This window comes from Euwallacea fornicatus, chromosome 28, assembly GCF_040115645.1.
Source record: "Euwallacea fornicatus isolate EFF26 chromosome 28, ASM4011564v1, whole genome shotgun sequence".
NCBI lineage: Eukaryota > Metazoa > Arthropoda > Insecta > Coleoptera > Curculionidae > Euwallacea > Euwallacea fornicatus.
This window is the reverse complement of record NC_089568.1, coordinates 2,201,206-2,226,702: the sequence shown is the minus strand read 5'-3', so window position 1 is coordinate 2,226,702 and position 25,497 is coordinate 2,201,206. Positions and strand designations below refer to the sequence as shown.

At 36.3% G+C, this 25,497-nt stretch overlaps 1 protein-coding gene across 3 annotated transcripts in view; it reads right to left on the bottom strand.

Annotated features, from left to right (window-relative positions):
• The window catches only part of LOC136347405 (uncharacterized protein DDB_G0283357-like), a 39,107-nt gene extending 15,500 nt beyond the window's left edge, over positions 1-23,607 (bottom strand). For 2 of the 3 annotated variants that reach the window (XM_066297360.1, XM_066297362.1), the window contains exons 1-2: positions 23,415-23,607; positions 5,312-5,424 (exon numbers count right to left, since the gene is read on the bottom strand). In XM_066297360.1, the coding sequence (XP_066153457.1) occupies positions 5,312-5,387 (76 nt within the window). In that variant the 5' untranslated portion in view covers positions 5,388-5,424; positions 23,415-23,607. Of the gene's footprint in view, positions 1-5,311; positions 5,438-23,414 lie in introns of all 3 variants that reach the window. The other variant, XM_066297361.1, reaches the window with a different exon arrangement.
• Positions 23,608-25,497: the final 1,890 nt, after the last annotated feature.

The window sequence follows — 25,497 nt, the reverse complement described above, 5'->3', positions numbered from 1 at the left end:
ATGCAGTTGTCGTACTACATCGGCAGGAATTTAGTATTATATGCGAATCAGTATATAAGTACGTAGTCGGTGCAACTGAGTTACATAGGCGCCTCTTTTGAAAACAGGAATTGAAAATTCACCGACATTAATGTATCGGTGATGGCGACTAATAACCAAATCTTCGCCTGTTTCATTGAATTCCGTTGAAAACTAAATATTATCTTCTTGCATGCATGCAGAATGAGGCATTGGACTTGAATGATTGAAACCAGCAAAACTTGATGAGTCTAACTGCAATCGTAAAGTTGATTGAATGTCACATCAATCAAATTTCTGCCTTCACGCATGTGACTTTGATTCTCTCACCGACGTGACGTAATAAAGCCCTTAAGGCGATTCCTTATAAGTAAATGAGCATTAGAATATATCAAGTAATGAGATTCAAGTGCAGCCTCATTACAAATACACTGCACAACAAAATCAATGGGAATTTTAAATGTATGCTCATTTTGGTTTTAACGATTTTAAAGTAAAGATGTTACGTCTACTAACGAAGCATGGCCATGATTTTCAATAGATCTAATTTAACGACATGAAGAAGGAGTACGGGTAAACGAATACACGGTGTACCAAAAAATTACGTATTTTTATTCCTTATTTTAGACAAATAAATGAATATTTAATAACGTGTATCGCCTCCCCTTGCTCTGATTACTGCTTCGTACCCCCCGAACATACTTGAAATAAACTTTATAAGTTCGACTTGATTAATTTGATCGCGCATTTCCGTGACCCTTAAGGACAACTCCTTTAGGCCCCCAGGAGAAGGCTGCAAGGCTCTAACTTGTCAGCTCATATTGTCCCATAGTAGTTCGATGGGGTTCAGATCAGGGGTTCTTGCTGGCCAAGGCAACGTTTGAACTTCCGTATCTTAAGATGTGTACTACTCATGCCACCTGTGGACGCCCATTATCGTGCATCAACAAAAACTCCTCATCGTTAAATGGGGTACATGACACTATACGGGGTTCTAAAGTGTCTGTTATGTGTTGGTAGCCTTTGAAACCACCGTTCTGAAGCATAGGTAACCGCGTGAGATCTTTCAAAGTAATGCCGAAGCGAGAGCGAGAGATTTTTCCTCTCATGGACGTTTTGCGCCATTTTCTTAGGGAGCAAAGTAACAAAATCACAAAACGTACTGAAAATACAATCTAAACGCAGGTAAATGTGATGTGGAACCTTCAAGCTAACAATTCTGAAATAGCAATTTTCAGTATTTTGTGAACAACTGTTGTTATATTATAAATAAACACGTAAAAAATTATGAAAAAGGTTTCAGGATCACAAAGAACTAATTTCAAACCACTAACGCGCATTATAAAAATGTTCGAAAAATAAATTTGATTTTTTTTAATTGTGCGTTCCTTTTGGGGTTCAGTGAATATATAAGAACATTGCACAACGCATAACTAACTAAGAATAACCGCTCTGGTTGTGGATATATTTTTTTCTGAATCAACTTCAATCAATCAGAAATTCTCAAAGGGCCCGCGGCCAAGAATTTTGAAAAGCTGTCACGGGGGTCTTCCTATGAAGGCTTTAAAAATCACCATAATGCAAGTACTGATGCGAGTCAGCATCTCGAAAACTAAAGGAGACGTCACTAGTATAAAGCTCCTAGAGCTTGCTGATACAATTACTTGGATCCACTGTTAGAAGAGCTTTTGCGAATTTTCAATCAGTTTTTTACAAATATATTGTTGTTTTGGGATAGGCGGGGCGGAAGGGGAGCGGGAATTATTTAGTTGAAAAAACCGTTGAAGCTACAGAATATCTTTTTAGCGCCAGTCAGCTTAGATCAACTCGCAATCCGAGTACTAAAAATCAAGACATATAGATACGATCCGATCCAACGTGGCCTCAGTCACTTCATGTTTCTTGCAGATTTACAGCACCTCAGTGCCATATTTATGATTATTGCTTTATTGCCCGCAGAAGATGCAAATGCCGATTACGAATAGGTAACTAAACATGCGTCAAATTATTTTAATTAGGAGGTACCGACTTGTAAATTATTCTTCTTCTGTGAATGTAAATGCGGTAAATTTAGTTCGTGACAGGATCTTGTACGCTAGCTTTTTCAAGATGTGAAATAACTTTCGAAGGTACTTCTAAAAGGGAAAACATACTTTAGAAGGAAAAAAACTGCAGTTGCTGCATCATCAAAACAACTTGCGGTTTATAATTCGCTTTATGTGGGCCATAAACCCCAGAGGCTTAATTACGTTCAGGGTATTTAACAGAGAATTCACAATGACATCAAACGAGACTTTACGCTCGACTTTGAATTATCAAATGGCCTTCTCAAGGTAATTGTGAACACACAAAAAAGACAAATTCTCAACTAAAGAAAGCAAATAAGACTTTCAGTCCTAGAGGAACATTTAGCAACGGCTTTGACTTTTTTGTTTTTTTTTTTTTTTAATTTTTTTTTTTTACGTTTTTATCCTTTTCGTGTTCAGTGCGAGCATTCTCAAGGGGATTTACCCGTAAATCTGGTGTAGATAAGTCCGAACTGCTGCACTTTAACTCTATGGGAATTCGTATTAACAGCGAAAGTCAGATTTATTATTGTTTTTATTTCTAGACGGTATGCAGGGACCCGTGTTATTATTGAATCTAACGCAGCACGAGGGTGCAGACACCAGTGGAAACAGCGAAAAATCGAGATGAATTTAAGACAACCAAGTGCCAAGAGGCCGAAGTTGAAAAAATGAGATAATCCACATTGGGAGATGTTTCTTTGCGTTAAGTACGTTTATTTTCTACTGCCCTAAGTGCATACTTAAGTGCAATAGAGAGATAAATATATGATACCTCGTTTCGAAACATTTAGCGTAAAGTAGAAAACGTGTTTTAATCTATTGATTTAAACAGAGGTAAATTTATAAGCTAGAAATGTCACTAAATTAGCAGACCTACTGTGGAGAAACTAAAAGAGAAATAAATGCACGGCATGCATCAGTTAATTAATGTTTTAGCAGCATTCAGTGTGTCTGGAAATGCAGCGTGCATATACAGGGTGTCTCTAAAAGGTCTGTGCAAAATTTTACCACAGACTTTTGAGGACAAAATAGGACGGTTTAATTCGATTGAAATTAGAGCCAAAAGTGGACGATTTTTGGAATACACGTGAAAGTGAAGATAAAAAAAAATCTTTAATGCGTTGTATATAATGCTACCACCTGAACGAAATGTCGCATTAGGAGGTTTTCGAGGGCTAGAAATCATAATCCGTTTGCATTTTCAATGTACGTTGCAGCGGGCGCTGTCAGTGCTGGGCGAACTCTGTTGAGGTGGCATAACTTTTTTGTCACCCGGTATAAAATTTATTTATGACAAAATTTGTATTTTTCTACAAGTTTTATGAAAAAAATATCTAGACTCGAGCACGCCTTCAGGTATTTGCGGTTCGAAGTTCTCTGCATGTTTTGAAAAATAACTTTTGCATATTTATTCGTAAGGTTGAAATAAGAAAAATTAGGACTTTCAACGAATCTTCATTTTTGTCATTTTTTCAATCTTCATATTTTCATTTGACTACACTATATATTTACTATTTATTGCGCTGACTGTACAAATAAATATATATATATATATATATATATATATATATATATATATATTTAAAGTTATTTTTCAAGACGTGCAGCGCACTTAAACTTTCTTACAGTATCTCGAGAAGTAATGCCCGTAGGAACTTGTACTAAGACACCTCTATTTGATAAAACATGTAGAAAAACACAAATTTAGCTGTAAAATAATTTTATACCAGGTGCTAAACAGTTACACCCTTTTAAAAAGAGTTCGTCTAGTGCGGACAGTGCCCTCTACAGTGTGCATCAAAAAAACGTAAACAGATTCTGATTTCTCACCCTCAATAACCCACCGATATGACATATTGCTCATATGTCAGCATTGAAAATGAAGCAATTAACTTTTTTCCTTTTTTTAGTCTTCGCCTGTATTTTGAAAACTGTCCAGTGTTGGATTAAGGTAAATTGAGCTAAATCGTAACGTTCTGGCCACAGAAATATGCGGTAGATTTGCAGACAGGCCTCTTAGAGACACCCTGTACTTTCATTTAATTAAGCACAGAATTATTTCAACGTGAAGCCGCAAACGTTTCGTTTTTGAGATATATAGTTCACGTTACAGTTTCAAAGTTTTCGAGCTTCCCTAGATTTTGCTCCTGAGCTGTGGCAGTTTTCGAGACATTAAGTTCAAATTTTGCACACGAAGTACAACTCTATAGCATATACGCGACTAGATTAGATTTTTCCTTAAACGTACAGTTTCTTTGATACCCGTTTCAATATCTCATTTATCACCAAAAACCCCCTTGTCTGCGGTGCGGAAAAATAGTATAATTAATTTAACTCTTTAGTATGAAAGATTTTCAAGGAACCCGGAAGATTCACTCTAGCAAACATTGACAAAATGTTAGTATGAGTCCCTCTCCCTCTATCTCAAACTCTGTCACATGAAGAAGCTCTTTCGTGTTGGAATACCAATGTAAAAACCGGAAGATCAAGGCTCTATTGTTACGAGTTTGTTGATTAGAACAGCATCCTTAAGAATTTGTATGTCTTGTTGACTAATTTGATTTATTCCACCAAGACATTCACCCTTAAGTTCGCGTTGCCTTGTTTGCGCATCCCCCCGCATCCTGGTTATAAACCAAACATGAGGGTCTCGTGTTTAACGTCATTTTTAAGTAGGAATTTCCACGGCCAAGATAAAGAATCCATCATAAACAGAATTTATGGATCTGTTCTTGCTCTCTGACTGCGCTGTATAACATTTGCAGCTTATTAATTTTCAACAACTACTAACACTTGCATTCCCTTTTTTCGTTTAATGGCTCATAAAAAGGGTTTTAATGGGCATTTGAGCCTTGAAACGTACTTCCAACCGAGATGCTGTTTTAGTTTTGTTCTCTTTCTCAGAATAAATTCAGTACTATCATGCATGGACAAACACGAGATGAAGGTACCTGACAAAGATCCATAAACATGTGCCCTGTTTTATTTTGCGAAACAGTTATTATGGAAAAATAATTTTGTTGACTAAGAGGGCTGACGACCCTGCGAATTTTGCAAAAAACGCACCTTAATAAGGGTTCAGATTAAGTCCACGTTATCGACGTCAATGAAAAATTTGATTTATTGCTAAACTAACCCCTATGTGTGTTAGCTGTTTGTCGTTATGTTTAAATTAATATTCTAGTGATTCTTCGCACTTGTTTTTATAGTTACATGGCACTTACCATTATTATAAGCAGCCTCACTGAACATACACCCCACTGCGAGCAGCCCTATCAAGCTGGCTCTCATCAGCTGCATTTTCTCTGCGATTGATCCTTTCAACACATTGGAGGGCCTGTAACAAGGAACTATTGCTGTAATTATTTACTATTTATTGTTGTAGTGCTAAATCATCATTTACTACTGCATCATCTTCAGCTAAACTATTATTCTAATGTCGAGGAAAATTAAAAATCTTTGTTTCTTGGTATTCGTTATTCGCAATAAGGTATAAGTACCTACATGATTAGCCATTGAATTGGATACGGTTTATATTAAGATTCATAATAAATAGTTGTTTATTGTTATTAAATTAATATGCCTCGTTCAGATTAGTGAAATACATATTGGTTGTTTATAAGACATACTCGAGATCAGTTTCAACTTTTGTCCAATTGAAAATATGGTTTGTGAGAAAGTCTTGGAAAAATTAAAAAGTACTTTTAATAAATTGACTTTTAGGGAGAAGGAAATAGAAAATAGAATATTTGGGCTAAAATTCTCGTTGAGACTTTATTGTTCCAAACCCTCCGGACTTTCTCGTTTGCCAAGTTGAATTCTAACTCTAGAAAAACTCAAGATTTGAAGGTATGTCGCGTGCTACACACACTTCCACAACACATCACGAATGTCATGGACAAAGCAGCAGTTAAACACAAGAGGTCGAGACAGGCGTGTTTAATAATTATTTTATAATCAATGCTATTGAAAAATCGAAAAAAATGTTGAATATAATCAGACAATGGATGTGGAAGCAGTAACTGTTAAAAAAATAACATATACAGCGTGATTCATTGGGAATGAGACGTGGTGGAACCCGGCGTAAGGGAGAGCAAAATATGACAATTGAACCTAACATATCATATACCAATATTGCCTGTTTCAGAATTACAGGGTGTTAGAGGCTGAATTATAATATTAAAATCCTTTAATAACTTCATGTGTTTTAATGGGCTTCGACACCAAAACTGGTATACATAGGTTTTGTAAAATGCGAAATAAGAATTTTAGTTTAATTTTTACTTAGCCCCCAAAAGGGGCTCATTACAGCCCGACGCTTTGGTATATTTGGTCATATTTTTTTATGAGTGAGAGCAAACTCCAATTCTAGCCAATATAATTGAAGAACGTCTATTTTTATTCAAAAAAAGTGTTTTCGTTTAGTCCCGATATCTCTCTTCATTTACGAGATTCTTAACCATGAGCCAATTCATGTCGTCCCGTTTCGAATCCTCAAAAACGATGGTGGCTGCAAGTGCGCCAACCTTTAAACAAAGTTTTTCCATATCAATGGATCAGTCGCGGACGTGAATTTCCACGACCCGAGAGAAATCCAGACCTTAACCCGTTGGACTTCTCAATACGGTCTCGTATGAAGGCAATTGTATGGAAATGGAATATTAATTATCCCCTTTTAGTATAATTAACTCTTAAAGAATTGTGGTAAAAAACCAACAAGCAGTCGATGGAATTAAGGATAAATTAGGAATATGCAATGAAAATGGAAGATCTTTGATAAGGACAGTAAAGGGCATTGAGGCGGATGCTGACCATTTTAAACGGACCCTTAAATTCGACTTATTTTTCGTTTGTTAATGGCTTTTCATCCTTTTAGTGCGGTAAAAGATTTATTTGAAAATTAATATAACTAAGTTAATAATTCTTCAAATTATCGTTTTAAATAAAGTTGGGTTGTTCGAGCTGTGGGTCTGCACTTGTTGCAAGCCATGGAAATTCAGTTCCACGATCGATTCATGGATGTGGACAAACATGGTTAACATTTTGGCACGTTCGCAGACATCATTGCTTTTGAGAATTTGAAATGGTACGATGCGAATTAGCTTGTCGGCAAAATCTCGCAAATGAAGAGAGTTATTGGGACTAAGCAAGAATGCCGTTTTTGAGTAAAAACATACTCTCTTTTACTACGTTGAATAAAATTTATTCTCAGTCCAACTCATAAAAAATATGATCAATTCCCAATGAATCATCTTGTACAGCAATATGGAATGGTATAAGAAGACTTCCTCTGAACCCGTTGAGCTAATGTTTTATTTAATGAAAACTGGTATCACTGAGTTGATCCGATTTATCAATCGCTTACTTAATTAATCTTTTATTAACTGTGGTGTCTTCAAGCTTTTTGATGGCGGCCTATGTAATCCCGGATTATGAACGGAAGAGTAACCTGACTGAACTTCAGACCCATTCAACTTCAATAATTAAATTTTTTGTTAAATTCACTACTCAAATTCATTCAATATCATCACCTTAAATCATCAATATTTGTTATAGGAAAAAATGCGTTTTCTTATTGATAAACAATCAAATGCCTTAGAAAGAATATTGGAAGTTCTCAGTATCATCGAATCTATCGTTGTCTTTTCATCATCAGATTCCTCACAAAGTTACCGTTTTCAGAAGGAGTGGTCGCATATAATTGGTCCCGTTGGCAAAAAACCGAGTTTATTTAAATAAATTTTTGCGAATAGCGGTTTCTGCGAATGTCACCGGAAGGGGGTCAGGGCCGAGCCACCAGTTTGCGTTTTGTATGCACCGGACATATTTTGGGTTAACTACCTGATCCGTGTAAACGTGCCACTGACATCAACAATATATGTTGTGGGCGGATTTTTCTTAACATGTTGAATAACCTGACATGAATACTTAATTTGTGACGGTTTGAAGCTCAGAGGATCCACTGTCAAGGACCACAGACCGCAAGCTTAAATCATGCTATTCCGAACGAATTTTCATATCAGAAATTCTCTATGCATAGATAGAGGTGAAGAAGGGTGATTCTTGTTGAACCTAATCATAGGCGGAAGAAGGAACTTGAGCTTATCACAGAAAAACGGAAAAATAGTAAGAGAACATAGAAGAGTGTGAGTATTCAAAATTTGACGCAACATTCGTTCGAATGTGGAAATTGAGTGAAGACACCCGAAAAATTCTGTAAAGTGGTCCATTTCGCTTATTCGACACCCAACAATTTCTTTTCCAGAAAGGTTTGAATAAAAACGAAATATTCAACATAATCGATTTTTTTCACATCTAGCTGAAGAATGTCCTTTTACGTCATATGGACGTAAAAGGAGGAACCATCCTTTTCGATACACAATGAACAATTCCATTGTTGATATGCAGGGAATTGGTATGGACTATCGAACATGATGTCATGCTGCACATTAACAAGGCTATTATTTATGTATTATTCGTAATTTGATATTGTTAACATGCAGCAGGTACGATTGGAATGCGTTAATTTTAAAAATGTGCTTTGGTTTCTCGCAATTTTCAAAAATCGTCATTTTTGGTTGGGTCGTGTTGAACCCAGAAGAGCCATCGGAAGCAATTAATATTTCGTGTTTGAGTGGTAATGAAAAATTTTATTGAATTTAGGGAAGATTGAACGATGGAGCTAAATGAGTCGTTTGGCAGCAATTAGGGCTCCAGTACTAGGAAAACGTTAGGAAGTGAAAAGAGTTGTTTTCCCTAAAATGAAAATATCGGCAGGAAATCGGGAACGTACTCAATCGATATATGAGGCTGCGTCAGATTTAGATATGGCAATATACAGGGCGTCCAGGTTTTTTATAGCAAGATTTTATCGGAGTATTCTACACTTAAAAATAACATTTATTTGCCTTACTATAATTGCTGCACTCGAGAAAGGCTTTATTAAGGAAATGCAGGGTGTAAGTTTCATATTGTTTTAAATTTATCTAAACAACTAAATAATCATGAAATTTTGATTAAAGCTAATAACAACCCTTGAATCTAATTAAAAAAAAAAAGTTCTTAAATTTCCTCTTGTTAAAGTATATTCTATAACAAGGTCTATAAGAAATCAATACTCTTTATTCGACAACCAATCAAAATTGTTTTGTGTGAAATTATTCAAAAATTTTTCTTTTCATTTCAAAATTCAATAATTGGAATGGATCGCCACACTTTGGATGAAAAATTAGAGATGATTTCATTTATGAAGAGGCTGGAGGAAACATTAGTCGGGCAGTAGAGCTTGATGGTGAAAGATTTCTGGATGATAAAGGCTTCTGTTGGGTGACTTTCGATAGTATCATTAAGCATTTCAAAGAAACGAAAACGTTGGAAACAAAAAAACGCAATCGCTGCCGAAGTGCAACCCAAGAATGCATAGGAGGTCAATGCAGTAGTTGCCTTCGATCCCCATGTAAGTTCTCGTCAAATTGCCGCTGACTCAGGAATATCAAAGACAAGTGTCTGAATAATGTTGAAAGTGAACAAATATCAGCTTTACCACATTTCTTTCCATTAGGAACTTCATGGAAATGATTTTGAAAACCGAGTCGATTTTTGTGATTGGGCAAGGCAACGATTAAATCAAAATGCCAATTTCTCCTCCAACGTTTCGTTTTCGGACGAATCCACATTCACAAGCCATGATGCAGTGAAAGTGCAGTGAATCGCCATAATCTGCATTTTTGGAGAGCTGCAAACCCACACTGATATAGAGAAGTTGAACATCGGAGATCATGATTAATGAATGTATGAATTGTTAGAAAACGTTCCATTTGCGAATACACAGAAGATATGGTATGAGCATGACGGCTGTCCAGACTATTTTTTTATTATAGAACATTTCGTAAGGTTCTGGATGAAATGTATCGGGCGGTCCAGTGAACTGACCTTCTAGGTCGCCTGATCTGACCTCATCAGATTTTTCTCTCCGGGATTTTTTAAAGGACAAAGTCTATGCCGAAGGATCAGCAACTGCAGACGACATGAAGAGAAAAGTTGAAAATGCGTATCAACTGATAAACGGGGAGATGTTGCGCAGAGCAGACAATTCTTTTCGAATAAGAGTCGATACGTGTTTGGAGCAGGAAAAACGTTCTTTTGAAGATTTCCTTCCATAAGTTTCTCAAATCAGGATTTTAAATTAATTTGTCGCATTAAAAAAAATATTTATGGAAATAATTTATTTTTATTAAATATAGAAGGATTGAGGTGAGTTTTAAATTGAATATGCACGCAACTCTGCAGCAAAAAGTCTAATAAAAAAGTTGTTCAATTAACAGATATTAACTTGTTGAAGGTCTGCAAGGACCAGTAAAAAATTGCCGTTTGGAAAAAAATGACTTTAAAATGACGTTTTGGCTAAAAGTCGCTATCTCCACGACATGCCCCCCTCTTTCCCGGTTAACGTCCATTCGAAACTTTCCTCCATGCAACGTACCGTTTTTGAACAATCTTCAACCGCAACTTTAAATGGGACACCCTGTATCGTGGAAGAATTTAAAGCATACAACAAAGGTCGCTTTACTTTTGCTCGACACTGTACGTCTTGGTAAAACTGCCTGCAGGACACTGAAATGTGATCTCTCACTATTATACATTTATTTCAACTTCTATCTCTTCTTAATTGGAATTAATCTTCCATTTCCGTGTCCGCATCGGGTTCGCGGACGTGCTGATCCGATATGCAATGCAATATGCATAGTCGGTCCCTAATTGCACACGTTACAACAATACTTTGTAACTACGTGAGGTCTAATGACTGGCATTGCTGCAATACAAATCGGCCAATATAATTTTATGAACATTCGGCACATGAGCCCGGAAGATCACCAAGTTGGTGCAAAAATGGAACCATCGATTTGGGCACTGAAAATAGTGTTCGGGTGCATATAAGTGCTTAGAGAAAAAAGCTTAAACAAGTTATATCCAGTACACTTGACCTGCGAATTGGAAAAACCCAAGTGAATATTTATTCGACCTAAAATGCGAAAATAAGCTCTGCATACAAAGTACCACACTCTTTTTCTTTTACGAAAGGTTCGTATCGTTTTCACCATCTGAGCTCGTTAGAACGGTAAATGGATGTAGAAGGTTGGAGCTTTATTTACTGAAAAACTTCAAACCACGTGAAAATTGAAATCGTCGTCCCTCTTAATTCACATATTATCAAGTTGAATGAAACGTCTTATAATAAGCTCCCAATGGGACATGACGGTGGTTCTCGAAGAAGTTATCAGCATAAGTCGATTAGGAGCGAATAAAATAGAATTCAATACAGATAAACATCAAATTATCTCGTCAAAGAACCCGTTATATCGAAGTTGGCCCATCAAACTATACGCTAAACCATTTTTATGGTAATAAAATAGTGTTGGGCGTATGATATCTGACTGGTTAGTAAATTTACATAAAATTCTCATTCAGTTTAATACATTGCAAATAAATTAGTTACGTTTCCGTTAAGGACTCTGGGAATGACACAGTTAGAATTGGTCAATCGAGTAGTTATTCCAATGGATTAAAAATAAAATGGTACTGACATGGTGACCCTGGCTGCAAGCTTGTTAATGGTATTGCGCGCTTCTCATAATAGATTTCAAAGAAAAAATAAAGATGAATTAATTCCTAATTTCCTTTCATGATATGGAATTCCTCACTTCATGAAACGACCACAAACGATTTTATTCGCGGGGCCCCGGGGACTCTTTCCTACAAGAGGGAGATCCTGAAAATCTTCATAGATATAGAGGAAGCGTTTGACAATAATTTCTTCGAGGATTTATCTGGCCGTTCTGGTAGAAGAAGTCCTTTGACTCGAATGACAGAGCGTCAAAGTGGAGTGGGCCAACTGACTGGACATTGTCACCTTCTGGGATATCGAAATTTTGCATTGTCGAGAAATCCGAGTCCGGATAATCCTTGACGATGACGGGACATCTGGACACGTACTGGCGTAATGTCCGTTTCCGCGTGTATAATATACGAGGAAACACCAAGCCTACGGTCCGCCCAGGGTATGTCAAGGGTTAACCCTAAATAAATTCACTGGCGTGAACTTTAGAGCTGTAGATATTGCGGATAAAGCTTTCGCATTTCTGGAGCTTTTAGACCCATCCACACATCAGAGTAAAAGATCACAAAGAAAAGTGGGCTAAGGAAGCAAATGCTGTAGTGTCTCGTGCAACTAAGTGGTCAAAAAATGGGTAAATTATAAAAAAAAAAACGTAAGCCGTCAATGTGGTTTATACAGGGTGTTTCATAGGGATATTGGTAAACTTTCAAGAATGTGGAGCTCATAAAAAGAAATATTTAGGTCAAAGACATTTAGATCCGAAATTACTTCGATTCTAAAGCACAGACAGTTTTATTTATTGTTTTTTTATTATTATTTTTTTAATTTCAAAAATGGTTGGGGATAAAGACATGAAATTAGAGACACTTTATGAGGGGATAAATGTTCTTATTCTCAACATTTCTACATGTGTAAGTGGCTCAGAATTTAACGGAACCTCGCTTTGGAAGAAGGGTATTATTTTCGGATGAAAAATGTTTATTCGTGTTTGCCTTCATGTACTCACCTCTACTAAAAAAATCAAATTAATTTCTCCTAAAGATTTTTTTTAAATCGCGCTCGGCAACCTGTAGCGGTTTTTTGGTAAGCACAGGAATGAGAAATTATTTTTTATCTTGAAAACGGCTATTGGAGCAACGAGACATTAAAAAGCCTTTTTTTTATTAAGAACTTATGGTATATTGAAAAAATATATTTGCATTAGAAAAACTCAGTGGCGTACAATTTTTTCGTTAAAAACATCCCATTGAATGGCCGCATGGACACCACTGGTCGAGATGGAAATAGTTCGCCTACTCCAGAACGTGCACATTTACCCCGCCATAGCGTGTTCTCAATTTCATGTCCTCATCCCAAACCATTTTTGACGCAAATAAATTTTTTTTTTATACAAAAAGTTAAACGCTCTGTATCTCAGGAACGAAGCCATTTCGTACTTAATTCTATTCAATGTAAATATTTGTTTGTATGAGCCCTACGCCTTCTAAAAGCTTGTCGGTGTATTTACGAAACACCCTGTATTCTTCTGTGTTACATCCATGTAGAGGTTTTTTCAATATCGCTAGGTGGTAGTTCACATTGACACCATTCTTTGTATCGGACGTATTGTTGCGAATTCATGTATGTACGTGTAAAAACTATACACTGAAGTAAGTATGTCTTCATTCTTCGCGTAAAAATCATAATTTATTCCCCAACGTTGATCCGGCCCGAGTAAATCTCTGTCAGTTATTTTCCAAATTCATGAACATGTCCTTTATCAAAAGACACCGCATCGTCAAAGTACATGGACAATAAAGAGAATTCGACAAAGCTTACCAAACTTCGACGAGCGAATTTCTTCTTTTTTTCGTTAATTCTTCCTTTTGGCCCATAAAGGAACCGTAACGCGATATTTTGGATATTTTATTAATCACGTGAGACAGTAATTACCATCTGATCCCACCGAAAGGAACCAGTTTACAAGATGAAATTCCACGTAATTACCCAAATTACTGTTATCTTAGTTATGTAAGGAGAATTTTGTGGTCTTCTTTCGACAAGAGTGTTGGTGCGTTAATGGCGTCCATTAAATGGATGATAAGTGCATTGCTACAACATTAATCTTAATTAAGTTTTGTATTTTCAATGCGTTCTCACTTCAGCACACATATGCATGCATGTAAGAAAGGAAAAGTTAACATCGTTGACTTGAAAATCGCTATTCATCAAACCATAAAATTAAGGACAATATTATGTTCGGGAATATAATAATAATAATAATAATAATAATAATAATAATAATGCAAATACATTTTAAAGAATTAGTGATTAGCCGGCGAATAGCCAATAAAAGTTTAGGCGTATCTGAGTGCACGTGACAAGGCAATTTTATTTTATTAAGCCTGGATTCATACAAAGAAGCACCTAATCAACTTAGTCAACATTTCCTAGCTTTGTATTGATAATAAAAATGATTGAGATAATGGAAAGTGTGTATAAACAACTGCTCATGAGCTAAATAAACATTCGATTATTTGATCTAACGGATTATGAAAAATTATACTTTCAATTTATGCCTTTACCTTTTTATTGTGTTACTAAGTAGTTCTAAGTAGTTGATCTAGATGCACATAGAAAGTCGTTATTTCATAAACTTTATTAACGAGCAACGAAAATTTTTGTAGGCAGATTCGCATCCCTTAAGTCCCTTCTGTTGAATAAGCAACACTCTTGAAATTCGGAGATCATACAGGGTCATCCATCGATAACTTAGCATCATTCTAATCTTGGGAAAAGAAGGACTTTTCGGAAAATAAATGCAAAAAAGTCATCTCAATTATAGAGAGGGACAAAATTTCATATAAAGTTTGACCTCCATATTTCACCCTTATGCGGGTCACGTCAACTCCCCCAAAAATTTTAAATGGCACGTGTGACTCCAAATTAAAGGTGTTTCAAAGTTACGTTGAAGAATGTAATGCAATTTATAATCTATCGATTAGATTTTGGTGAAAAACAGCTATAAACTTCGTAAAAAATGAGATAAAAATTCAGTAAAATAGTGCGCAGGCAATGGAAAAACTAGTTCATTGATGGGAAATTAGTTTGTTTTCGTTTTCGTGCTCGCAGACATTCCTCGTTTATCTTTATTTATTTATTTAATATTTTATTTCATTTTTTTTCAACTAAACCAATATCCTATCAACGAATTAGTTTTTGATCGTTTGGGTACTATGTAACCGAATTTATGTCCAATTTTTTAGGAAATTTATGACTGTTTTTCTCAAAACTAATCGATCGATTTTAAATCGCATTACACCATTAAATTTAGTTTTGAAAAACCTTGAATTTGAGATGACCCATGGCCCCTCCTGCCATTTGAAAATTTTAAGAAGGTCGCTGTGACGCGCCCAAGGGCGAAGTTCGGGGGTTGAATTTTACATAAACACTCGTCCCTCTCAACAACTCTTGTGACGTATTTTGCAAATTTTTCGAAAAGTGATGTTTTTCAAGATTCGGAGGAAGTCAAATTTTCGTTGGACAGCACTGTATGAATCGGTTGGTAGCCACGAGATATTCAAATGTGGTTTAGCTCAGGATCTCAGTATTTCGTTGCTTTTATTGAAGACCAGGGTCAAATGAAGGAAAACCGAATGATGTGGAGAAGAAAATCGCCTGTAGAATGGACAAGTTGGGATAATGGTTAACTGTATGAAGTCCGAGTTTGGGAAAAATTTTCAAGATATCAATTACAATCTGCGCGTAAACCAAGGACTTCAGTGCTCAATATATTTCAGCATTTGAATCGCAAATTTTATATAAAAATTGATCGTTTCGTTCTCAGTGTGCGACCAAAAGCCAGAAAAAAACTTTTGAGTTATAGTTGGTGATCGCCTAACGCAAGAAGTCGCAGCACAAGATCAAAAATGCATCTTTATTTTACATTTTAATTTTTAATCTACCTGTACAGAACTTCTATCCAGCAGAATCCCTTTTGCTTACTCAGAAGGAGGTAGCAGTGAAATAAACTTCTACGGAGACTTCTAAAGGTCCGCAAATTTCAAAGCGTACACAGGGTGATTCATTAAAGATAGGGCAACCGAAAGTTGGAAATATTGCACGTCAGATAGTGACGATCGGGGAAAAATGCCTTGTCTGAAAATTAATACTTTCGGATCTATACAGGGTGTTGAAGGTTCAAATTTTAATTCATTTTTTTGTCATAATTCTGAAAATATCGAGGTTACACATTTGAAAATTTTGCAAATTCGCGTTTTTAACTTTCAATATCCTGTATATAATCGAAACTATCCACTTTCGGATAAGGCGTATTTTCTCCAATGGCTACCATTTGACGTGTGACATCTCCAGCTTTCGGTTGTTCCATTCTTAATGAATCACCCCGTAGATTTCAGTCCTATTTCAATGTTGTCGAAACGGCTGATTAAAAAATTATAGTTAATTGCGTTTTAAGACACCTTTTGATACAGATAAACCTGTCCGCTCATATGCAAATAAAGATTTATTCTCGTGTAAATGCAAAACGCCTTTGGACCGCTAATTAAGAACGTTTAGTCTTGGAGATTACAAGAGTTCGATGAATTTAACAACTCATAAGTCAAGAAGCCACCGATTTTCAATGACGACTACAAGCATCTCTTCTTACTCACATGTCTTAATGCTTATCTTGCAATCTTCCTACTAATGACACGTGAATGCTGAGTGAGAAAAATCTTATCTGGATGATAGTAATTATAGGGCATCAAATATGGCAAAAAATTTCGTTGGTAGTACTTTAATGATCGTCAATTTAAACAACCGCGAATTCGAATGAGGTCCGAATTGCGCTAATTAATTCAGCACAAGTGCAGTTTAATGATCTTGAGTGCATTGACATTCAAGACTTGACCACTTCTGTTACGTTAATTTGGCGGCACCGAAAATTGCTTGAAAAGCGTTCTGACTCAGCTAAATCTTATAAATTTGATTTTATCAATTGAAAATTGGAATTCAATACAAATTTAAGGGGCGACGGTTAAAGGGGACAAAAGGAGGCATGGAGAAGCTTAAACTTTTAATTCTTTAGCTATCGGTTTTTTTAATGATTTTTTGCACATAATGCGAAGGTTTCAGGAGCTAACCAGATTAACGGCAGTTCTAACATTTTGATACATCTAAATTGTGAAATATAACTCAGAACAAAATGACAAAGGAAATAACATTCTCATTTAAGGCAAGACGACAATTTTACTCTAAGGTACCGGTTCGGCTGTTTCTGCTGATTTTAAATTGATTTTTTGCGAGAGCGAGTTTGCTTTCAGCATGAAGAACTGTCCCTTTCTTTTACATCTTCAACACAGATATGCAGTATCAAAACTGAAGTGCGTGACATCCTCTTGGCATTGCTCGTGCTTCAGTGGTAGCTCATCTGCGATTTCCTTCCTTCCATATTTTATTCTGTTTTTTCTTCAGTACATAGCAGCAACAACATGTTTTGAGGAGTTGATCTTGATGCAGCGCAATTAGCATCAAACAAAGTATTAAATGTCCATTTCACGGGACGACAAGGGCGATAATTCAGGTCTAATATGTTTCACGAGTGCATGTTAGGAGGCTGTTATTTCTTTTCCATGGCTTTTGTTAGTCGAATCCACGCATGTAAGCATTTTGTATTTACAATAAAATAATAATACAGGATGAGAAGAAACTGAGCGAGAGTCAAGACCTATTACGGCTTTATGCTCCATTTTAGAGCTGTCTAATTAACTAAAATTTCTCGTAGTTTTACGCGAGACGATTTTATTGGTTATTTGCAGTCTAGCAATCATACTATTTCAGGGAATTTCAAAAATCCTCAGTAAATGCCGAGATTTATTTTTTCTTTTATACAGGGAACGCCAAAAGTGCCGTATAAATTCGTTAAAAATTGAAGGAAACATTTTTCTTAAAAATTCTAGAACACTTAAAGTATTATTTTTAGTTGTGCATTTTTTAACGTAATTGACTCGTATATAGGTTCACTCACGTAGCAGACAAATGTATTTTTTTTCTTTTTTTTTTTTTTTTTATTATGGAACCCCATGGATATTATGCCGTTCTTGAGTTCTTTAAGAAATTATGAGCATATTTCATGTAACTCGCCCATGTCTAAATAAAACAATTATTGAAATGTATGCGTAACGTGGCAATTAGAGTGGTCTGCGAGATTGCCTGATCTCACCTCTATAGACTTTTTTGTGGGGTTAGATGAAACATACGGTATATTTAAATAAATACGGTACAGAAATGTTGAAAAATAAAATTACTTAAAAACCTCAACGAATGCCTCTTTAAATGGTGAGAAAAGTTTTTGAAGAATTTGAAGTTCGGCTTGCCCACTATCGGGAAGTCAACATGGCACAGAGCAAACATTTAATGAATCAGATTACATTCAGTTTTATTGTTATTTTTTAAATAATACCGGTTTTATCGTTACTTCTATTTTTGTAATTTTTTTCAAAAAGTGTTAAACGTAGGGGCGTTACATGAAATATGTTCGGAAATCCTCACGGAATTCAAAAACGTCACAATACATATGGAGTTCCATAAGAAAAAAATGTAAAAGTACATTTACCTACTACATGGGCGACTCTAAATACATGGTATGTCTGTTCTAACTGAAAACAATACTTGTGTTTCGGCATTTTCATGAAAAACATTTCCTTCAACTTTCAACGAAATTATGTGGGACTTTTGGCCCTCCCTGTATGTGTTGTTCCCTATTATCCGATTTTTTTCAATTTTAGCAAAGTTTTAACTCTAGTAGGTGAATTTCAAGCATTACTTTCGATGAAATGCACAAGGTGATCCATGGAGGAGCGCCAAAGTACTTTGCACCAACCTAAAGATGGAAGTTCCTATACCAAGCGAACTTCATGGTGTCGAACTTTACGAATACACGGATTTGTACTCAAAATTATCTTAAAAAATTTACATCGTGATAATTTTTAAAAGCCAAATTTCACTCCTGTTCGATCTCCTGTTCAACTCCCATTTAAAATGAAACAAAAGCTGTTTAAAGAAAACCATCCGCAAATCCTTGAAGATGGCAACATTTACCCATGGTGGGACGAGTTTTTCAAATTATTTAATACGCAAGGACGTTGTCGGCCGTCAGGAATCTTACAGCATAAATTTAATAACGTCTAAACGAATTAAAGTGGCATCATCAAAGAATCGATTAACGCATCAGCTCCTGTTTCACAGCAGACCATTTTGGTGCTTATGATCTCACCCATAGCATTGTTCCTCGAATCACTTTTAATTTATACGCTAATTGAGTAGGAAAATGAGTAACTGCAATCCTGAGCGGTTTGCAAGAGATGCTCATCTTCAATAAGGACTGAAGCAATGATTACGTCATGAGAAAACCGTTATTAATGCAGGTTTGGCAACTGATGAAATGATTGGCAAAATTCTCCGAGAAGAGTCTTTTATTGTCTGATGGCTGGTGCAAGGTACCGTTAGTGTATCATGAGGTTATTTGAAAGTGTCGATCGCTCCACAGTCTTGAGGTCCACGAAAAGTTTTTTTCCCCCTAAGGCCGCTAATAGGAAGTGCAATATCAGAAATGATTCAGTTTATGAGGATTAAATGCATGCACCCACATCTTGGTTCATGTATCAGGCAGTTCTCGATGGATAAAAACTCCTTATTGTCATGTTTTTTAATGATCCAACCCATACAGTAAAGAACTAAAAGAAAAAAAAACGTTTTAAAGCAATTTTTGTGATGATTAATGCAACCGTGAGAACCAGAACCACGTGCTCCAATAGTAACCTTGGCATTACCGAACCTTGAGAAAGTTTACTATACACGACATTACTCAATAAGAAATTCATTCATTCTGCATGAATGTTGCAAGGATTACGCGAATCAAATAAAACCGCTGAGGTTAAGTATTTACGTTGATATATACAGAATGTTTCAGAACTATGGGATCAAACTTCTAAGGATTGTTCAGTGTAACAATACAAGGCGTCTGAGTATGAGAACCCCTATGCGCAAATGTCTCCCTAAGGCGGTATGGTTTTGTGACGCTTTAAGACAGTTACACGCAAAAATGCATTTTATTTAATTTTAATAAATTTAAGCAGACGCTTCTTGACGACGTCTCTTTAAACGTTGGACAGCAAATGGGGTTACACCGTGATGGTGCGTCAGTTCGGACAACATTGGATTGGAAGAGGCGGTCCAGTCCCGTAGCCCCCTAGATCATCCGATCTAACACTTTTTGATTTTTTTCTGTGGGGACATGTAAAATTTTTAGTTTATGAAACGCCAGTGGAAACAGTGCAGGATCCGATTGCATCTGAAGTCGTTCAAAGCGATTATTAAATTTTTACCCAAGTCTGCATAGACGATATACGCTGTTTGAACAGGTGCAGTGAGTTCAAGGATGACATTTTGAGCAACTACTGTAGCGTTTGTTGTTAATAAATTTAAATTAAATGTGCTACAATTCGATAAAAACGTTTTTTTGCACATAATAATGTTAAAGCATCATATGGCCGTAGCACCTTAGAGAGACATTTGCGGACACGGATTCAAATCCGCAGATGTCTGTTCTTGATGCACCGATCAAAAATATAACTAGACGTTTGGTCCCATAGTTCTGAACCACCTTGTACGATTTTTACAGTCTGCTAGAAGGAATATTTCCAAGAGAGCAAGGTATGTCGACCACAAATTGCAATCTCGAGATCGCCCATAAAGAACAGACCCTTAGGGTTCTTCTAAAGGTAACGAAACGCAAGAATGTCCCATAAAGACGTCTTTTTTAAGTGATTTAACCCCATAAACATGTCCTACCCAAACCGCAACTATTGGCATTAAAGTTCGGCAAGAAGCTTTAGTGCTTCGCTAGAGGCGAAAGGGCATGTCGTAAATTAATGCACATCGCACATTTCAATTGGCCTAAAATTGAGGTGCAATTAATTTTGGTGATCAAAGACTTCACAGGCAAATACAATATGTGATGTGAAGCCCGATTGTCTAATTTAGGATCGTTTTATCGACGCGCTGTTAAGTTTAATCTCCAGCGAGTTTCCACGAAAACCAACAATCTCGTCATTGTCCATTCTTCGCTTCAACGTTTCAATGAATGTTAGCCGGATGTAAAACTCAACGGCCTATGAATAATTTGTCTCTTCATGATTCTCATGCCCGAAAATTTATAGAAATTTCCATTAAACCTGATGTAAAACCTCCATTAATGCATGTATATAAACAGAAAATAAAGGTATCTTCTCAAGGAATCTTGTCACATAACATATATATCCTCGCCACGTATCTAAAATTGCATCTGCCCAATGAAATGAATGACACAAAGTCTTACTTGCGCTTTCGGTTAATAACTCTCCTGCTAAATTTATTCCATCTCGCACCATACAATCTAACTAATTGATAAAGCGATTTTTAGTGACTTTTTCATTTTCGTACTCAAAATTTTATTAATAAGGGATAAATGATATGGGGAGGCAGTTTGGGTGTGTTGTTGACTGATGCCGTCGTGAGATGTAAGAGGTAATCAAACCTGTATTAATGGCCGGATTAGGTTCAAAAGAGATAAAATCCAAGTACGCATTAGACCTTCTTTAAGGAGAGAAGCAGATGTTTATCAGAGACACTGAAGAATCATGTTATTTGGTAAAATCTTTTCTATTCGTGGAGGTTTGTAATTTGTTCTTTAACTTTCTTCGGGACATAAAACGACCATTATGTAAAATGAGAATGATTAGCGTCTTCGCAGAAAACATTTTTTCCAAATTACTGAACTTCTTCCCTCATTGCCTCTTACAGAAAATGACCGTTCTAATCAGTGATAGAACATTATTGTGCCATAAAGTGGAACATATAAACCTAGGAACTTAATAGATATGCAGGACAAGTAATACAGAACTAAAAGAGAAGAAGAGGAATTTGATTGGATAGAATCCAGAGGCGCACCAGGGCGGGTTGATAAGTTTAACAGATGAATTTTGCAATGTATAAACTACGCGTTCCGGCGTTAACTATCATTTGGAAACATCAATAAATCACTTTTAGGTTCGAAAAATCGCCAATTTAACTTAAAAAGTAGAAAAGTGCACTAATACGAGTTAACAAAATTGATGAGACATATTTTTTTTTTTTTAATTTCAAATGAATAGTTGAGTTACGTTTGATTCTGCACATCAGTTCTTGTAGGTGGGCAAGTCTAATGTTAATTTGTGTAGGTTCATACCAATAAAATGTCCATAAACTAGTTAATTTTTAAAGTAGGTTTAGCACATATTGAGTCATCCAAAAGGATGCGAATTTGGGCAAAAATTTCAGGAGAATGTATAAGACGATAAGCTGTTGAAAATAATCGCCGAAGTGTCAATCTATTAGAAGATTTTTAGCTTGCAGTACTTGCATTACTAATTTCCCCTTAGGAGAATATTTTCAGAATCAGTCTGATATTCCTTGACCAGCCCGAAGTTGTTATGTTATAGATTACCCGAAAATAGTGGGAAACGCTGAAAATACTTAATCAAATATATTTCTAAATGGTCAGTTGGATGTCATCAAACAGTTTAGGGCGATTGCATGCGGACTGGCTTGAGAAGGAAAACCACCCCGTGGATCTTCACGTAAAATTTTAAGATCTGCTACTGTGAATTCCAAAAAGTTCACAATTTTAATGCATATTAAGATCTCTAATACCCAGTATCTCGGGAACAGAGAATTTTTCTGTCCAGCCTTAAACTACCGTTCGTTCAAATTTTTTCAGCAGGATCTTGGTGGAGGTTCGCATACAATTTTAAAATGAAAAAAGGCACTATACGAGGAGAAAAGTTGGATATCCAGCGTAAGGAAAAAAAATTACAACTATTATAAAAATTGATATGACAGAAGGAAACCATAGGCGCGCCTCTCTGCCTTTTCTTAATTTAAAGTAATCTTGCACTTCCAACCTTTTCAAAAATTGAACAATAAATTAAAAATACATATATGTAGACGGAAAAGATGATTTAATATCCTCAATTAAAAAAGTGATATGAATCTTTCACAGACACTAATTTTTCCTATTGTGCGGGCCTTAAATCTTCTTCAAGAGCACTTGACTATTTACATAAGCGCGAAGATGATGGCATGTGGCTTAATAGCCGTTTCTTGATAATTTCCTTGTAATGATAAGATCTTAGACACAGGTAGTTTGAAAATAGTACATAAAACTGAACAAAACTGTTTAGTTTTAAAAGTGAGATATTCTAGAGATTCAATTTTGAACGAAATAATAGTGACATCACTCCAAGTTGACCACTAGTGCATTGTTTCTTTTATTATGTTTACCCATCAAATATTTATTGTAATTTTTTATACATTTTAGAAAAAATATCTAAAAGATGATCGAAACAATTATAAACGAGCAAAACACGACACGTCATGCAAATGCATTCGGGGTTACTGTCTTAATTTGGTGTTAAAGTCTCACGTTCGGTTGACCCATTTATATGCAACATACCATGGAATTTTTTTCCAAAGGTTAAAAATAAATACTCCGTATGTAATTACTGTATGTAACACATTTCTCTTAATTACCTGCGCATCATTGATTATTTTTGACACTTTTACGATACGCAAATTGTTTCACGAAAATAGATCAATAAGAAAATCATTAAATTTTCCTGAGTCATAACATTTCTTACAAAGCAACAGCTTACCTCAATAATTTCAATGGGAAACGTAAATCACACGGGGGAAAAAATCACGAAAAATCTCGAATGAAAATTCGCGAAAAAATAAAACTGCCCGATCCCGAATCTAAAATTTGCAAAAAGCAAATATTTTTTTTCTTTCGACCCGGTGGATTTTTGTACGAAAAGATCGCAGATACTTTGAGACAACCACTGTGCGCCCTGCACCTTTATACCCATCCCCACCCACGGGCGCTTTTCGCGAAAGAAGATCGTTGCAGAAGATGTCCACCGGTGACGAAGAACCAAACGGACCACGAGGAGGTCGCGAAAAATTTTAATGCGAACACGCCGCCGACATCGGAATGGTACCAGTATGGTTCGAATTCTTTGGGTGCTTGTGATTAGGCGTCAACTTAGCATTATCACGCATCAAAGATATTGTACGTACACTCCAAGAATTTAAAAGGATGAGAGAAAACCTGTAGACTTTGTGACTATATACAGGGTGTTTGTCCACTACAGTGTCATAATTACGAAATGTTTGAAAGGTTCTTTAGTATCACTAAAATCGATAGAATTACAACTAGAATATTTTTCAAATTGTTGCTCTGCAAGAAATGGGTGTCAGCTTCCCTATTTCAAATTGAGAATTTCACGCTTTAGTCTGATCATCTACAGTTCTCGAAATATTGACGTTTATATGTAGCACAGTAAGCTACGGAACGTAGCTAGTCCTATTCCCCTTCATCCACATTTTTTCTGGCACAACCATAAGAAATAACGGCAAAAATGAAATATGAAATTGTACAGAGTATATTATGGACGTATACTTTGTGTTGCTGTCCTCTCGTCGACCTACCGGCCGATCGCCCGATTGATAAGCGAACGATCGATCCTATAGTCCGTAGGTCCATCGGCTGTCCTACGGACAGAAGGATTGAAGCAGTCGACAGATCGAGATTCAATCTACAACTATGTATAATTGGCAACCATCAAAAAAGAAAATTGTGGAACAAATTTCACAATTTGCTGCACAGTTGCACTTCTACGCCTTAGTATGTTTAGCATTAGAGTCAGAGCAAAAAATTAGTTGTCAGAGCTGTAGAAAGAAGTGCAGCGAAAATTTTACAATTATGGTAGAATATACAGGGTTTCGAAAAAAATTCAGTTTCCTCCGCTTTTTTCGCATTTTATTTCAATCCTAAATAGCTTTTTTGACGCTCTTGCTTCTCCCTCTCGTTTTCTTCTTATACTGTGTGCCGTGTCTTCTCTCGTGGATAGTCCCCTTCGCATTGGTGCCGCAATAATTTCTCGGATTCCATGTTTCTGTCCCGTTTCATCGCTCTCGAATGCCCTCCTTGGGATCGTGTGCCAGGAATCAGTACCGGATGAAAGAGACGACAGAAAGAGAATGATCATGGACTCGACCATAATCTAAATCAAACTGATGGAAACCATTTGTTTGCATCTTAATTTCCATGGCGGAAAAAACGTATTTATGACCGGCGGGCGATGTAATATTTTCACGGCCTGTCTCTCACCCCAACGTGAAGTTGCAATACCGCCCGCCGCTCTCGGCAATGGGCGGTAAAGTAAAAATAACGGCAGTGCGTTAAATATCTCATCGCCATGTAGAAAATGTAAAAATGAAGTTCAAGATTCAAGGTCACGTGGGTGCCCCTAGAATGAGACTGAGGAGGCGCTTCATGAAAATAGCGGAAAAAATCTTCGAGGGAAATCAGTACCTGGTGAAAATGGCTGAGGACCCCGAATACAGAAAACGCTGGAAAATGACAACAGGCAGTGCTTCAGGGTTAGAGGCAGCTTTCGAACAATATCGCTGATTGTGAACCGAATTACCCATCAAGACTTCGTTTCTATTATACTAATACATAGATGAACTGCTGCAGTACATACACCTATGCTGATTCGTGAACGCGCTCTTCTATTCGGTTACATAATTCCTTCAATTTAAGGATCTTCAAAAGTTTTGCAGAACCTTTCTGGAGAAAGGCTCTGTTAAGTTGAATGATCTCTTTATGAAAGTATTCTCGCAATTTTCGACAATATTTGCCAATAGCTTACAGAATCGATTGCGTTACTGACT